Source organism: Lathyrus oleraceus, chromosome 2 (genome assembly GCF_024323335.1).
Source record: "Lathyrus oleraceus cultivar Zhongwan6 chromosome 2, CAAS_Psat_ZW6_1.0, whole genome shotgun sequence".
In the NCBI taxonomy this organism is placed as follows: Eukaryota; Viridiplantae; Streptophyta; class Magnoliopsida; order Fabales; family Fabaceae; genus Lathyrus; species Lathyrus oleraceus.
In genome coordinates, this window is record NC_066580.1 from 130686798 (window position 1) to 130705117 (window position 18320).

The 18320-nt window shown below is 40.6% G+C and overlaps 1 protein-coding gene across 1 annotated transcript; it reads left to right on the plus strand.

Annotated features, from left to right (window-relative positions):
* The first annotated feature begins 2618 nt into the window (after positions 1-2618).
* LOC127122235 (uncharacterized) lies at positions 2619-3245 on the plus strand. The gene has a single exon (XM_051052605.1). The coding sequence runs from the start codon at positions 2619-2621 to the stop codon at positions 3243-3245; it is 627 nt and encodes a 208-aa protein (XP_050908562.1).
* The last annotated feature ends 15075 nt before the right edge of the window (positions 3246-18320 follow it).

Consider the following 18320-nt stretch of genomic DNA (forward strand, 5'->3'; position numbering starts at 1 on the left):
TGATAGCCTGTCTAACCACTGGAAACTTCCTAGGGATTAATGATGATGAGTTGCCCGGAGAAGGGAAGAATCACAACAAAGCTCTACATAGTTCCTTGAGATGCATAGACACCTTGTTATCAAGAGTTTTGGTGGATACGAGTTCTTCTTTGAACGTTATCCCAAAGACCACACTGGTGAAATTACCGTTGGAAGGACTACACATGAAACCCAACACTCTGATAGTGAAGGCTTTTGATGTCTCGAGACGAGCAGTGATATGAGAGGTTGACTTTCCAATTAAGATTGGCCCGACTATCTTCATTATTACATTCCAAGTTATGAACATACACCATGGTTATAGTTGCTTGCTTGGAAGACCTTGGATTCACTCTGCGGGCGCAGTAACCTCTACCTAACACCAAAAGTTAAAATTTATCATGAATGACAAGATGACCGTGATTGGAGGTGAAGAGGACATCCTGGTTAGCCACTTGACTTATTTTAGATATATCAAAGTGGAAGACGAAATCATTGAGACACCGTTCCATTCCTTGGAAGTGGTGAATGTATTGACAGTCCAACAGATATCTGAGTCCCCAAAATCAGAGTTGTCAATGGCCTCTTGGCAAAGAGCTAAAGCTGCTATAGAGAATGGGAACGCCGAAGGCTTGGGCAAGGTGATAGAAGTACACGAGAAGTGGGACAAGTTTGGTTTGGGATATGAACCATCCTCAGTTGAAAAAGTAGTCATCATGACAAGAAGAAGATTCCTCCTGTCGAAGAGACATTCACTAGTGCTGGTCATATCTTTGGTGATCAAGTTGCGATGATTAACGATGAAGCTTATGATGAGGCGGTGTCCAACTGGGTACGTCAAGCAGCGCCCGATGAGAACTAAAGAACTAGAAGACTGTGGAAATTCCCTAATTCTTTTAAAACTAGTTTTATTATTTCAATCAAAACCCTGTGCTTTGCCCATGGCACAGTGGCATGTTGTAGGGCCTCCTTATTTTTTAGAACTTTGATCATCATTAATAAAATGGCAGTTTGCATTCAAATTTTTGCTCCATTCCTTTCATTTTTTTCACATATACAATAAAAATTGCATTAATTCTTATGCACGCACTTTCTAAATAAAATGCATAAATCATAACATGCAAAAACACCACCGAGACCATTGATAACGACAGTACTATGGTCTTGCATGATTTTGATTGTCTAGTTCACCAAGCCGAAGTCGAAGGCGGGGAAGATTGTGAACTCCCTGAAGAATTGGCCAAATTACTCAAACAAGAAGAGAAAGTCATTCGACCATACCAAGAGGACATCGAAGTCATCAATCTTGGAACGGAGGAAGGCAAGAAGGAAGTAAGGATAGGTGCCACCCTTCAAGATACAGTTAAGGCAAGACCGAAAGAGCTCCTCCACAAGTATGCTGATGTGTTTGCTTGGTCATACCAAGATATGCCTGGGCTAGACACTGATATTGCGACGCATAAGCTTCCGCTCAAAGAAGAATGCTTCGCCGTCCAACAAAAGATGAGAAGAACTCGTCCAGACATGGCTCTCAAGATTAGAGAGGAGGTGAGAAAGCAGTTTGATGTTGGGTTTCTAGAAGTTTCCAAGTACCCATAATGGGTTGCTAACATCGTACCAGTACTAAAGAAGGATGGAAAAGTCCGCATGTGCATCGACTACCGAGATCTAAACAGAGCTAGTCCTAAAGATGATTTCCCATTACCTCACATTGATGCATTGGTAGATAACACAACTTAGTTCTCAGTATTTTCCTTCATGGATGGTATCTCCGTGTATAAACAAATTAAAATGGATCTGGAGGACATGGAGAAAACTACATTCATCACTCCTTGGGGGACCTTCTGTTACAAGCTGATGCCATTCGGGTTGAAAAATGCAGGGGCAACATATCAGCGCTTCATGGTGACTCTCTTTTATGACATGCTTCATGAAGAGATCGAAGTGTATGTTGACGATATGATCCCCAAGTCCCAAATAGAAGAGGAGCACATCGCTAATATGTAGAAGCTATTTGCTCGACTGAGGAAGTTTAGGTTAAGGCTTCACCTTAACAAATGTACATAGGGGTTCGATCCAGGAAGCTTTTCGGCTTTATTGTAAGCCAGAAAGGAATTGAAGTGGATCCTGACAAGGTAAAAGCCATTCAGAACATGCCTGCGCCGAAGACTGAGAAAGAGGTTCGTGGTTTCTTGGGAAGACTAAATTATATCGCCATATTTATCTCTTATCTCACCGCCACGGGTAAACCAATATTCAAGCTTCTGAGAAAAAATCAAGATATTGAGTGGAATGATGATTGCCAAATAACCTTTGACAAGATCAAAGAATACTTACAAGAACCACCAATTTTGATGCCCCCTTCCCATGGAAGACCTTTCATCATGTACTTAACAGTACTCGACGAATCTATGGGTTGTGTGTTAGGACAACAACACGAGACTGGTAAAAAAGATCATGCCATCTATTATCTGAACAAGAAGTTTAATGATTGTGAGACCAGGTATTCATTACTCGAAAAGATTTGTTGTGCACTCGCGTGGGCCGCTAAGCGTCTCAGACAATACATGTTGACTCATACGACGTGGTTAGTATCCAAAATGGACCCTATCAAGTACATATTCGAGAAACCAACTCTTACCAGCAGAATTGCTCGACGGAAAATGTTGTTATCAGAATATGATATCCAATATGTTGCACAAAGGGCCATCAAGGGAAGTGTACTAGCAGATCATCTTGCTCACCAACCGATAGAGAATTACCAACCTTTGAAGTTTGACTTCTCAGACGAAGACATCATGTTTGTTAAAGACTCTGAAATCCCCGAACCTAGCAAGGGATCTGAACCAGAAGAACAGTGGACTCTCATGTTCGACGGTGCTTCAAATGTTATAGGTCATGGGATTGGGGCAGTGCTGATGTCTCCCAAGAATTATCATCTACCCTTCACTGCAAAGCTTTGCTTCACCTGCACGAACAACATTATTGAGTTTGAAGCCTGCATATTGGGGCTAGAAGAATCTATTGAGTTAGAGATTAAAATCCTAGAGGTATTCGGAGATTCCTCTTTAGTGATACATCAAATCAGAGGGGATTGGAAAACGAGACATGCTAACCTAATTCCATACTGGGATTATATGCTGAAGTTACTCCCAAAATTTGACAAAATCACTTTCTCTCGTATTCCTCGAGAAGAGAATAAGATGGCAGATGCTAATATGGCCTAACCATCAGCCTAATATTGAAATCAAGCGTTTTGACGAACCTGCCAAACATGTACTACTCGTATTCCGAAAATATTCTCAAGAGAGACTCTTATGAGTGTAGTATCGCGTAACAATCGTATCAAATCTTACACTTGAACGACTTTCGCACTACATCCTAAGAATAGGCCAAGATGGGCTTGGTAAACTAAGGTCCTTGGCTTCTAAGGTCTATATTGGAAAGAGTAATGTCTAACCACAACTTACTTGTGTGACATTATTGATCCCAACATAACCTCCACCAAGTGAATGGACTTGCAAGTCAACTTGCTAAGGAATAACTCCACACAAGTCGACAAGACTATGCCATTCTCCTATCCTAAGTGCACTCGAGTCCGGGTATAGAACTCATCTCACAAAGATCACCAAGCATACAAGGAATTAATATTCAAACAATTAAATCATTACATACAATACAGTAATCCCAAATTTCACAAAAATATGTCACACAAAAAAATATACAATACAATACAACAAATATGAAAAGTAGGCAAAACCCACTAGGATGTTTCGATCCCCAGTAGAGTCGCCATTTTTCTGTAGCGGGGTATTCGTTACCATTAGAGATATTGACTAAATCCAAGGTAATTCTGAACAAAGTACACATGCACTAGAGTAATACAAACAAATACATGATTTATTTATACCGCTCTAAATTCTATCACCACCATCTGTGAGTATAAAACCAACAACAAAGCAGCATTTGTCAGGCCGTAGTCTGCTGCAGACTCAGTCCAAACATGAGCAAAACGACATCAAAGGAGAAGTCTGCAACATCATTAACAAGTCTTGATCTCTAGCAAGTTTCAATTTTGTACCATGCAAATACAATCAAACCCTAGCTTATAGTCATGACATACAAGATACAACCATTCAATGACAGGAAGTTCATTCACATAGCAGACAACAGCGATACAGGAAAAACCTGGTGTAAAACCATAGTTGCATCTTGCTCGCACCTGGATTAGGCCAACTATACCTGATCAATAAACCTCAAGCAAAATACCATAACACAACTAACCTCCTACATTAACACTAACCAAGCATGAATGGAGTAAGCACCAGAACTAAGCACATGAGCATTACAAATAAATTTAAAACATGTACATGCTCATTACAACATCATGGTGGTCTAAATTACACGATCTTCCAAACATTGCCAACATGTGCTTCCATAACCACCCGTAAAACCTAATCAAAGCATAACATACAAACCTTTTTTTGAATAATCCTATGTGTAAGACCCCAATTTTGACCCTAAGATCCCTCATGGCATCATAACATTGCATTTGCATTGCCTCAAGGATCTTTAGCATCTTGGTTCCCTTTGCCTTTGGGTGGGACTCCTTGTGATGGGTTTGAGATCACCAAGCATGCTTGAATTATACATCATTGTTTCTCTTACTTTTGTTTACTAACCAAAAGCACAAAAAAGTGTCACTAACATCTTTTGTTTGAAGCTTGAGTATCATCCAAGACACTTTGTGGGTTCTATTTAGATGATCAGTCAACACAAGGGAATGGCTTGAGATACTTCCAACAGGTTCAAATGAGGTCTATTCGTCAGTCAAAATGTTAATCTTGAAGGAGCAAAAGTTTGTTCATGAGCTGTCATGCTCGCTAGGCGAGCATAATGGGTCGCTTAGCGAGTCCCAAGAAAAGCCACCAGAATCACCTACGCTCAGAGGAATTTCTTGAACTGTCATGCTCGCTAGGCGAACCCCACATGTTTAAAAAAAATAATAAAAAAAAACGAAAAAAAAACGAAAATAAATAAATAAATATAACAGAAAATTTTTGGACTTGGGCCTCTCTCATTTGAGCCCACAGGTCCACAAAAATCAAGTTATAAATTCAGAGTTTCAGTGAAACAAAAGGCCATTCTATTCCTATTACCCTGGCAGGGAAAAAGATAGTGAGAGAAGAGCTAACAAAGTTCAGAGAAACCTCCAGAGACTGAAGGGAACTCATTTGCAAAGAACCAATTCCATCTCATATAAACCCTCAAATTGCTTTGCAAACCCAACCGGGCAATTCAATTTCATTCGATCTCTCCAGTCAGGTTTGCCTTATTCCCATTACTTTATGCTTTCAATTTGAATGCTCTGAATGTATGAGGTATTATGGGTGAATTTGATACCCTTTTGATGCATATGTTTGACAAGAGGTTTAGGCCTCCTATCCTTGGTTGCTTTTTGTGAGCTTTTTGTGAATTTTAATGGCATGATTTGGGGGCAACTCCTGATTACCCTATCTTGTTTCTCTAACCTGTTTGTTGAGTTTTGTTTTGTGAGGGCTCATATGACTCTTGCAGAGATGGCTTGCCTGGTGTTCCACTTTATTTGTGGGATACCACCTGGAGGTTTATTCCGATTACCTATACTGACTCACTTTCTTTGATGGTGCTAGCTTGAGAGATCTTTGGGTTTCTTATCTCTTTAATTGTTGTTACTTCGGATCTTTATCCGTACGGTAGATCTCTCGATCCCTTTACTTTTTCCGCATGTTACCGATTTCTTAGGTTTCGTATAACCTCTCGTGGCATGTCATTTAAGGTAGCGCGATTCCTTCATCTAGGACTGCCTTTTTGCATGAGCATCCTTAAACACCCCAAACTCATTGATTTTTCTTCTCCTAAGAACACGTTATCTCCTTCTACTACAGGCGAGTAAGTCTCCAAAGGTCGAGCATCCGGTAGATTGCGTAGTAACGTCGTTCACCCCAAAACACAACCCTTACCCCATAGGTGGTCGAACTATGTTTTGCTCTGATTTTCATCCTAGATGAGATACGTAGGCATACGACGCGATGTCTTAGCGAGCACACTCCTCTTTAACCCATAGGTAGCCGAGCTACGAAGACTCTGATTGTCAGATTCAGATGAGATACGTATGCAGTGGATGCGACGTCCGTGCGAGTCATTTTCTTTTGACCCTTCTTTTAGTAAGTAGTACATTAGATAAACATACACGCTTTTCTCATCCCTTCAATCATGTTTGCACAAATAAATTTTCAAAAAAAAACAACAACCTTTGCAACATATGTGAAAAGGGCTCCCTAAGAGTACCTAGGATGCTTTGGGTGCCTAATACCTTCCCATTGCATAACCAACCCCCTTACCCAGATCTCTGACATTTTTACTAGTTTTTGATTCGATAAAACTTTTAGGTTTTTGTTCGCTTTCTAACCATTCCTTTGGATAAATAGAAGTGCGGTGGCGACTCGACTTGTATGATTTACCTTGGATTTAGTCAATATCTCTAATGGTAACGAATACCCCGCTACAGAAAAATGGCGACTCTGTTGGGGATCGAAACATCCTAGTGGGTTTTGCCTACTTTTCATATTTGTTGTATTGTATTGTATATTTTTTTTGTGACATATTTTTGTGAAATTTGGGATTACTGTATTGTATGTAATGATTGAATTGTTTGAATATTAATTCCTTGTATGCTTGGTGATCTTTGTGAGATGAGTTCTATACCCGGACTCGAGTGCACTTAGGATAGGAGAATGGCATAGTCTTGTCGACTTGTGTGGAGTTATTCCTTAGCAAGTTGACTTGCAAGTCCATTCACTTGGTGGAGGTTATGTTGGGATCAATAATGTCACACAAGTAAGTTGTGGTTAGACATTACTCTTTCCAATATAGACCTTAGAAGCCAAGGACCTTAGTTTACCAAGCCCATCTTGGCCTATTCTTAGGATGTAGTGCGAAAGTCGTTCAAGTATAAGATTTGATACGATTGTTACGCGATACTACACTCATAAGAGTCTCTCTAGAGAATATTTTCGGAATACGAGTAGTCGTTTCTCCAATAATATCCGAAAGATGGGATGATGACTATGGGAACCTCTTGTAGAACATGTTTGGCAAGTTTAAACCCTAGTACACTCCCTTTTGGGTGGTTCTTAACCTAACTCCATGCTCGTGACTTACAACAAACCCTTGATTCATGGTTGATCCGTTCATGAATCCTTAATATCAATGGAACTTGGGTGTTGATAAGGTGTAAACCATAATCCACCAAAATGGATGATTGATATTAAGGATAACATGATCCATCCCATGACCTTTGTTTGGTGTGCTTTGCTTGATCCTTGAGTGTGATTGTTGCATTCATGCATTCATGCACCCATTTGCATCCATATCATCAATAAATAAGAAAATTTTCAAGGAACTTAAGGGGTTTATTTGCAAAATTTTCAGACATGGAAAGACAAAGAAGGAATACAAAGAAGTACAACTTCAGGCAACCAGATTTGAAAGAGTTAAGGAATCTGACATCCTATGTATTAGATCCTTTGGGTTTCAAGGCTCGTTTTGGGAAGCTTCTTCCTCTTCTGACTACTCAGGTGGATGAAGGATTGGTGAGTGTATTGGTGCAGTTTTATGATCCCTTGTATCGTTGCTTCATGTTTCCGGATTTCCAGCTTTTGCCTACCCTTGAGGAGTATGCTTACCTTGTGGGTATACCTATTCTAGACCAGTTGCCGTTCAGTGCTTGGAGAGTATTCCTACTTCTCAAGAGATAGCTTACATGTTACACATAGATGAATCTCTAGTTGGTGCTCATATGACTACCAAAGGAGGAATTCAAGGTCTCTCTTCTGAGCTCCTCATTGCTCAAGCTACTATGTATGGGAAGGCCATGAGTGAAGACGCCTTTGAGGCCATATTTGTACTTCTCATCTATGGGCTAGTACTATTCCCCAACATCGACAAGTTTGTGGATGTGAACGCTATTAGGATCTTCTCTACTCTTAATCCCTTTCCGACTCTGTTGGGCGATACCTACTTCTCTTTGCATATGAGGAATGCAAAGGGTGGTGGCGCCATTGTGTGTTGTTTGCCTCTGTTGTATAAGTGGTTTATTTCTCACTTACCTCAGACGGTCGCTTTCGAGGAGAACAAGGAATGTCTACGGTGGTCCACGAGACTTATGTCTCTCACTAATGATGATATCTCTTGGTATAACCATGTGTATGATGGTGTGCAGATTATTGACTCTTGTGGCGAATTCTCCAATGTACCTCTTCTTGGTACATGTGGTGGGATTAACTACAATCCTGTTTTGGCACGTCGGCAGCTTGGGTTCCCCTTAAAGGATAAACCCAATAACATTCTGTTAGAGGGTGTATTCTTTCAGGATGGTAAAGATCCCCAAGGCTTGAAAGCTAGGATGGTCCGCGCTTGGCGCAAGATTCATAGGAAAGGAAGGAAAGAGTTGGGTCCTAAGAATTGCATCGCTTTGGAGCCCTACACTATTTGGGTTAGGAAGAGGGCGTCTGAGTATCTCATGCCTTACGAGTATCCGAGACCTACACCTATGATTATGGCTGGGCCTTCAACCCTCCCTAATCAAGGAGTAGAGGAGTTGAGAGACGAAGACCGTTCACGTGCCTGGATCTGTGAATGTGAAGAGTTGCTTCAGCAGATTAAGGAGAAGGATGCGTTGATTGAGTTTCTTGAGCACCAGGTTATTTGAAATTCTGGTGTAGTCAGAGTTCAGATGTTATACTCCAAGTCATGACATCTGATCCAACATTGTTACTAATACAGCAAGATAGCTATACAATTAACACCTGGTACTAATGTGCACACATTCACAGATGTCACGACATCTGCTACTACATTACCATAGAATGGAAGAACACCCAGTTCTGTCCATCTGGTACAAAGACTCAGCAGAGATCAAACATAGCACTAACTTCTGTTGAGCCTGCACAGTTATCAGCAAGATGTCTCAATAGTGATTTGAACATCACCTGTTACAGTATTACAGTTTGCTGGCCTTGTACTTGTATTTCCTAAAATAAAGGTTAAGCAAGTTAACCTAATTTCCACATATTAGTGTGCTAACAAATAGGATATTTGTTAGGTTCATTAATTGTAGCTCAGTTGTTAGTTTCCTGGATTTTAGCTCAGCTGTTGGATTCCTGAAGAATAGCCTGAGAAAAATACTGAAACAGAAAAACTAACCATCCTACAATTTAGCATGTTCTGTCAAGAATGAATGTCACAACATTCAGTTTGACGACCAGAACATATACCACATGCTAAGTCTGTTATGTTCCTGAAAACAGACTGTGCTAAATGCTGTACTGTAAAAGACCAACCAGTCCATACTTCAGTATCAGCTTACAGTAATAAATGTCAAGACATCCAGTTTGACATTTTCACAATGAGCCTTATGCCATGGTTTGTTATCCTCCTGAAGAACAAACTGAAATAAATACTGACCTGAAGTAGAAAAACCAACCTGCCTATTATTCAGTATATGCTGTCAATGATGAATGTCAAAACATTCTGATTGACATTCAAACAGTATGCTATGTACCTGGTCTGTTATTCTCTTGATAAACAGACTGCAATAAATGCTGAGTTATAACAGACAGGATTATAACGTGCAGAAGGAAAAACAAACACAGGAAATTGTTAACCCAGTTCGGTGCAACATCACCTACTCTGGGGGCATACCAAGCCAGGAAGAAGATCCACTATCAGTAGTATTAATTCAGAGTTAAACTCCCCCGTTTACAACTCTTCACTTAATCCCCACCCAATGAAATCTATACCTAGGAACTCCTAGATAGAAACCTCCAGTTTCCATTCCTATTACTACAATTTCAAAGTAATGCTAAACAAATTGAACTTGCTTCACAGCTTCGTTCAAGACCATAACTCCTCTTACCTACAGGCTTTGAGTTACAAGTAATCTCAGCTTTGAGCACTGAGAAACACATGGTAACCTTCCCACAGGTTGGGAGGTTTACCTCACACACACCCCTAATTTTTCATTGTTTGAGGCTTTCAAAACCTAGGTTACAATATGCTATTTATAACCTAAGCACCCAACTGGATTTGGGCCTTCAGAAATCGCAACAAACTTCTTCTTTGCTGTTACAAAGTCAACAGAAAACTTCTGCTACAATCAAGGTCTTCAATCTTTTAGTTCCTAAAATATCTCCATATATATCTCCATATTTAGAAACTGTATATTCTGATTGAGTCTTTAAGACCTCCACAAGGAAGTTAGGATATTCACCAAATATCCTCACTAATCCCAGAATTTAAACCTGAATTAGCTAATTCAGTTATCTACACACGTACGATGTCACAGTCATGATGTCGTGACATCTTACATGACATGTCGGTCCAGATGTTGAACTTCTTCAACCCAACATATTAAAATAACAGAGGTGATTACATTATTTGTTTTACAAAATTAATGCCAATCCTAAGGTATTAACAATCTCCCCCTTTGGCAAATTTTAGCTAAAACAAATAACCATTATACTAGACACTACATCCCAGTTTGGGTATGCACTTCCTCTCTATCATTATCTCCACCACCACAAACACCAAAGTTGGTGTAGATGAGGAAGTAGATGTACAAGAATCAGTTGCATCAAAACCCTTCCCCTCAACAGTAGAGCTTCCTGAAGAATATGTAATGCTGAGTACATAGATAATGTAACTCAGATCACAAGACACAACTGTCCTCTTAAATCAGATCCCAAGACACAAGTGATATACCCAGTTAGTGACTTTTGTGCCTGAAGCCAACTTCTACTTGCTACCACATTTTGCTTGCTTCTGGTACATTCTCAGGACTATGTTTCTGTCCCCCGTTTTAGCTAAACATTTATAAATGAACCCTTCACAAAACCAGATCCAGGCGCAGTTTGCCCAAACCTTAACATACCCCATGGTTTAGAGGGAATGTAATGTCTCTCTTGTGAGAAGAGGGGTGCTGATACATCCTTTAAATAGTCCAGCCCGTGCTTAGGAATTAACGGTAGGAATAAATGGTTGGTCAAGATTCATTAATATTTGCTGAGAAACAGTCAGAGAATCACCAACAAAATCTTAGACTATCTTTGAATACCTTTTATAGCTCTTGACTGTTTCTTTTCCGAAATAACAGTTCCAGTGCATGGAGACTATTCCATATATGCAGTCAGACACGTTTCACGCGATGTCTTAACATTCAACACGGCTTTTGCCTGTATTCTTCATGTATTCTTCCTAAGACTACTTTCGTACCTCCAGTAGTAGTTTAACAGCTGGCACCACTAAAGCCAAAATCACACACACCAGTAGGTGGTTACTCCCCCTGTACCACACAACTGTAACACTCGGGCTTATTCTACTACACCACACCCATATTTCCTTATGGCTGTACGTTTCAGAAGGAACTAATAATATTGTCCAAGGCAATGTCATGACATCCGGTCAGACACTCTTCTCCTCACTCAGCCTTGACACACACCACATCATCCCAATAACCAACAAGGGTCCATACCTTGTTATCTGAGGACACATTGACCACAAGTTTGATGATTACTTGCAGCGCAAAGACAGAACTCCCCCTGTCATGAACAACCAACTCTCCTCTTGAAACCTGGAGGTAACACATGAACATATCCAACACCCCAAAGTTGGACCTTCCCATACTTCCTGCTTCAAAGGGAACTCAGACCACTTGATGAATGGAAAACATAAGACACATCTTCATGTCTTCAAGAGCACTCCCTCTGTTCAACCTTCTTGGCTGAACACATCCACACTCTGTGTCAATCTCTCTTCTAACCAGAACAGAAAGTCATTTCACAAAATGTTCTAACATTAGTTAGGACATCCTTCACCATATAACAAAGAACACCATCTGATAATCTTCAGATATCACTGAGTCACCAGCTTGATCCAAAAGAACCCAGACATAAATTGGGATATATACATTCTCATCCCATTACAAGAGATAATCTTCCACAGATAGCTCAGAACTCCTACCACAAGCTCCAAGTGATGAATAGAAAACACCTCCTTTTGTCTTCAACTTACTACTTTTCTGCTCAAACGTAATTTGTCTCAGACTTTCCTCAAGTGTAATCCGCTGCCATATGTTGATTATCTTGATTCTTCGAACTCACTTCTGAGATAGACCAATTGCCACTGGTTGATTACCTCCTTCATGAATCCTCATATGAAAAAGTCAAATGCCACTTTTTGACCTCTCCAAGTTTATCAGACTTCTCCCAAAGATATTCTGACCTTTCAAGTGAGACTTGAACTTCAAGCTACATGTTAAACAAAACTTAGATTCTCTAAGACATGAACATGTAACATCTTCTCCATCCAGCAACTCCAAAGAACTGCAATGAGAACGAACTTTTTGAAGTACCCAATCTACAACTCTGTAGACCCTTCTATCTTAAGTTGATGTGCCACTTCACCAACTGAGATTCTGATGTTGAACCAAATGTCACAACATTGTGTTTTAACATCTAGCTGTTGAATTCAGCTCCTTCTTCTGCCACTTGAAGGAACTTCCTCCCTACACAGAACAAGAGTTCAACGCTCTCATAGACTTGATTGTGGAACCAAGTTTGAGTAAACAACCTCCATCCTGCAGGTTTGCAGTTAAGTTATCCAAGCTCACACCTTGATGAATCCCTGCTTCTTCTCCAAAGACATCAGACACTCTGATGCATGAGTCTTCAGAAGGACCAGTTAGAGACTAACCCTTCAGCTATACCAAGGATTCCACTTCCTAAGGCAAGGCTGTTTCCATGATGTCAAGAATGCTGCCACTTGTTCTTAACTCCACAGTGTGCATTAGCCAATGCACTTCCTTACCTAGATCAGAAATAAACTGATCCAAGTAACCACCATCAAGACTATGATGTCTTCTTCTTCTTCTTGTACACACCAAGGATGAACATGTTTCTTGCCAGGAAACCTTTTCAGAGATCATATGCTTTTGCTGCCCCCAAAGAGATAGATCATACACCAATGTACTATCCTTCCTGTGATTCTGCACAGGGTCTTGAAGAAGAGATGTTCCAACATCTTTAAGAACATCAGTTATCTGGAGCTCCAAGGATAATCAATTAAATACTTGTACTTGTCACAAGTAGACATTGATCTTAAATCCTTTCCCAATTATCCTTTCAGATACTTCCACCATAAGAATACTTTGAAAATACTCTTCTTGTGTCAACATCTTCTGCTTGCAAGCACTTCAATAGTTTTGAGAATCTTTCCAGATTAGATTCACCCTTAGGAATGTGAGAGATGAATCCTTCCTTGCAAATGTGTCACATAGGTCAACAGCCAACCAGACCCTAGGTTGACCAAACGTGAGGAGGTTAACTAAAACTCCCCCTCAAATTAACAATCATGGAAACTCCATACCAATATCCATGCATTGTACACAAATGTCTCAACATGACATACACCATCCCTACCAGTGACAACTAACTCTATGAGTTATACCTATACAGACTCCAATCACACCAATCAGACTCCAGCTGACCATAAGTACTAGTGAAAAAGAAACAACACCAGTCAATAGTAGATATGCATTGCCAGAGCATACTACCTCAACCAACCTCTGAATCTTCATATTCTCACTCCTTGAAAGAACTGCCACTTCTGAGCGTGGTGTTTGAATAACAAGATTCATGGTCCCAATCCTCTTAAATGAAATAGCAATCAGGTTACCCCATTATTGACTTCTAACATCCAGGGGACTTGTCTTCCAACACAACATAGTACTTCAGGGAACAACTATCCAACTCTGGTCAATCTACAGGACTAAGACAAACAACAGGAAATTGCACAATGTCACATCTCAACCAGCTCCACTTCTAGAGATCAGACTTCTAAAGGTGACCTTCTTGAGCACACACACATTTGACCCTACCCTTGTCAACTTAGCACACACAGATGTCTCCTCTTCCAGGTCAGGAGTAGGTTCCAAACAAAAGTATCCCTTTGTCTGACACCTAAAAACATCTGCTCTTCAACCAGTAGCTGCATACTTGTTGAACACCATGTTCTAACATCACATAGAACATTAGTTCCACCTCCTTGGAACAAACCCTCCTTGAAAGTCTTCAAGGTCTTCATATACACTACCCAAGAGAGTAAAAGAATCAGTGATCAGGTGATTCTTACCATGATGAGTGGACTTGAGGAGACTCAAGTATCTTTGACATCTTCAGTAGATTATGATGAAATCTTGAATACAACAGCCTTTCATCCACATGAGGGGAAACTACATCAGAGTTTGAGTTTTGCCAGGTATTATGTAGCGGAAATCATAATACAACTCAACCTATGAACACACACTTCACCAGATCAGCCTCCAAGAACATACCAAGTTTGAATATGATTCAATACTAGCACAGTTGTCCCACACAAAGGCCAATTGACAACCTCTAGAGACAGGTACCCACAGTTCCTGTCATGAATAGTCCATCCACCTACTTCAAGGGACCATTCAGGGAAATCACAGAACCTTCCACAGGTTCCAACATCAGTACTAACATAACTCCTTGCAAGATACCAGAAAGTATCACCCATGGATCTCATCCAGAAACAGAACAGGATGCCTGCTCTGATACCAATTGAAATTCTGGTGTAGTCAGAGTTCAGATGTTCTACTCCAAGTTATGACATTTGATCCAACATTGTTACTAATACAACAAGATAGCTATACAATTAACACCTGGTACTAATGTGCACACATTCACAAATGTCACGACATCTGCTACTACATTACAATAGAATGGAAGAACACCCAGTTCTGTCCATCTGGTACAAAGACTCAGCAGAGATGAAACATAGCACTAACTTCTATTGAGCCTGCACAGTTATCAGCATGATGTCTCAATAGTGATTTGAACATCACCTGTTACAGTATTACAGTTTGCTGGCCTTGTACTTGTATTTCCTAAAATAAAGGTTAAGCAAGTTAACCTAATTTCCACATATTAGGGTGCTAACAAATAGGCTATTTGTTAGGTTCATTAATTGTAGCTCAGTTGTTAGTTTCCTGGATTTTAGCTCAGCTGTTGGATTCCTGAAGAATAGCCTGAGAAAAATACTGAAACAGAAAAACTAACCATCCTACAATTTAGCATGTGCTGTCAGGAATGAATGTCACAACATTCAGTTTGACGACCAGAACATATACCACATGCTAAGTCTGTTATGTTCCTAAAAACAGACTGTGCTAAATGATGTACTGTAAAAGACCAACCAGTCCATACTTCAGTATCAGCTTACAGTAATAAATGTCAAGACATCCAGTTTGACATTTTCACAATGAGCCTTATGCCATGGTCTGTTATCCTCCTGAAGAACAGACTGAAATAAATACTGACCTGAAGTAGAAAAACCAACCTGCCTATTATTCAGTATATGCTGTCAATGATGAATGTCAAAACATTCTGATTGACATTCAAACAGTATGCTATGTACCAGGTCTGTTAGTCTCTTGATAAACAGACTGCAATACATGCTGAGTTATAACAGACAGGATTATAATGTGCAGAAGGAAAAACAAACACAGGAAATTGTTAACCCAGTTCGGTGCAACATCACCTACTCTGGGGGCATACCAAGCCAGGAAGAAGATCCACTATCAGTAGTATTAATTCAGAGTTAAACTCCCCCGTTTACAACTCTTCACTTAATCCCTACCCAATGAAATCTATACCTAGGAACTCCTAGATAGAAACCACCAGTTTCCATTCCTATCACTACAATTTCAAAGTAATGTTAAACAAATTGAACTTACTTCACAGCTTCGTTCAAGACCATAACTCCTCTTACCTACAGGCTTTGAGTTACAAATAATCTCAGCTTTGAGCACTGAGAAACGCATGGTAACCTTCCCACAGGTTGGGAGGTTTACCTCACACATACCCCTAAATTTTCATTGTTTGAGGCTTGCAAAACCTAGGTTACAATATGCTATTTATAACCTAAGCACCCAACTGGATTTGGGCCTTCAGAAATCGCAACAAACTTCTTCTTTGTTGTTACAAAGTCAGCAGAAAACTTCTTCTACAATCAAGGTCTTCAATCTTTTAGTTCCTAAAATATCTCCATATTTAGAAATTGTATATTCTGATTGAGTCTTTAAGACCTCCACAAGGAAGTTAGGATATTCACCAAATATCCTCACTAATCCCAGAATTTAAACCTGGATTAGCTAATTCAGTTTTCTACACACGTACGATGTCACAGTCATGATGTCGTGACATCGTACATGACATGTTGGTCCAGATGTTGAACTTCTTCAACCCAACATATTAAAACAACAGAGGTGATTACATTATTTGTTTTACAAAATTAATGCCAATCCTAAGGTATTAACATTATTGATGACCCTAATGATGTATGGACTTCTCTACTTCCTCAGTCTTCTAAGTTCTGGAAGAGGAGGTATGATCGACTCGCCAAAGAGAAGGCCGATATGGAGGCAGCCTACGAGAGGGAGGTGAAGAGGCTTCGCGCATCTTATCTTCCTGTGTCCCGAGCTTTAGATGATTGTTTCTAGGGATCCATAAGACGATTATTTTCCTTTTCTCTTGTATATGACTGACGATGTTGTACTTCTTTTTCCTGATATTATTTGATGAGATATTTCCATATGTGATAAAATGCTTAAATTTCCAGAATTTGCAAATAAAACTCTAAAGTTCCTTTGAAATAAAAAAAAATCATATGCACAAACATTGCATGCATCATATGCATAAGCAGGTTTTGTTTCCGGTCCCTTGCCCTGTGGTCTAACTCTGTGTCCTTCATTTATTTTGAAGACAAGCTGACTCACCGGTACTACACTAGAGCCAACATTTCAAGACTGATGGATCACTTAGAGCAAGAGAACCGCGAGCTGAAAGAGGAAGTGGCCAGATTGACTGCCCTAATGGAGTCACTCATGGCTGCCCAGAGCCAGTCTTCTCCGACACCTTCAACTCCTCCCCAGAGGACAGTTATCTCCGAGATTGTCTCCTCTACTGTGCCTGCTGCCAGTGCACACTTTGTTCCAACAGCCATGCCAACCGGGTTCCCGTGGGGGATGCCTCCCAATTTCATGCCTGAGGGTCCTTTTCCTACCTTTGCTTCTCTGCCGGCATCTAGCCCGGTCCTTTCCGTTCCTCCTCCTTTCGTGCATACTTTGCCCAGGGTAGACGACACCATCTATCATTCTGAGCCGTCTGAGGGTCCAGATGTTTATGAGAAGATGGATGCTATGAACGATCAATTTCTTGAGCTTCACAAGGAATTGAAAACTCTCAGAGGGAAGGATCTTTTCGGTAAGTCTGCTGCCGAACTCTGCTTGGTTCCAAATGTGAAGATCCCTGTGAAATTCAAGGTCCCTGATTTTGAAAAGTACAAAGGAAATACTTGTCCTCTCAGCCACCTGGTCATGTATGCCAGGAAGATGTCGACTCAAACCGATAATGACCAACTACTCATCCACTACTTTCAGGACAGTCTGTCCGGTGCCGCTTTGCGTTGGTACATGGGTTTAGACAGCGCGAACATCCGATCCTTCAATGATCTCGACGAAGCCTTCGTCAAGCAGTACAAGTACAACGTGGATATGGCTCCCGATAGAGATCAATTAAGAGCCATGTCCCAGAAGGATAAAGAAACATTTAAGGAGTACGCCCAGAGGTGGCGAGAGGTGGCAGCACAGATCGTGCCTCCGCTAGAGGAGAAAGAGATGACTAAGATCTTTTTGAAGACTTTAAGTTCTTTTTATTATGAGCAGATGATTGCTAGCGCTCCTTCTGACTTCACCGAGATGGTGAATATGGGGATGCGTCTAGAAGAAGGGGTCCGTGAAGGACGGTTAACCAGAGAAGAAGGCTCTTCTGCCAAACATTATGGGGCGTTTGCAAAGAAGAAAGATGGAGAGGCACATGCTGTGATCTCCCATGAGAAACCAAGAAGACCCTCTGTGAGGAGGAAGACTGTGCGTCCCTCCAGTAACCAGCACCAGGTGGCTCATATAGCACCTGTTTTCAGAGACAATCAACAGTATCAACAACATAGTAACAATCAGCAACCACATCCGCAATATCAGCAACAACAGCACCGACCGCAGCAGCAGGCCTACCAGCCTCGAAACAGTGATCAAACCAGCACGAGTTACGAGAGGAAAAGGGTCACCTTCGATCCTATTCCTATGACGTACGCAGAGTTATATCCCTCTTTGATAGAAAGGA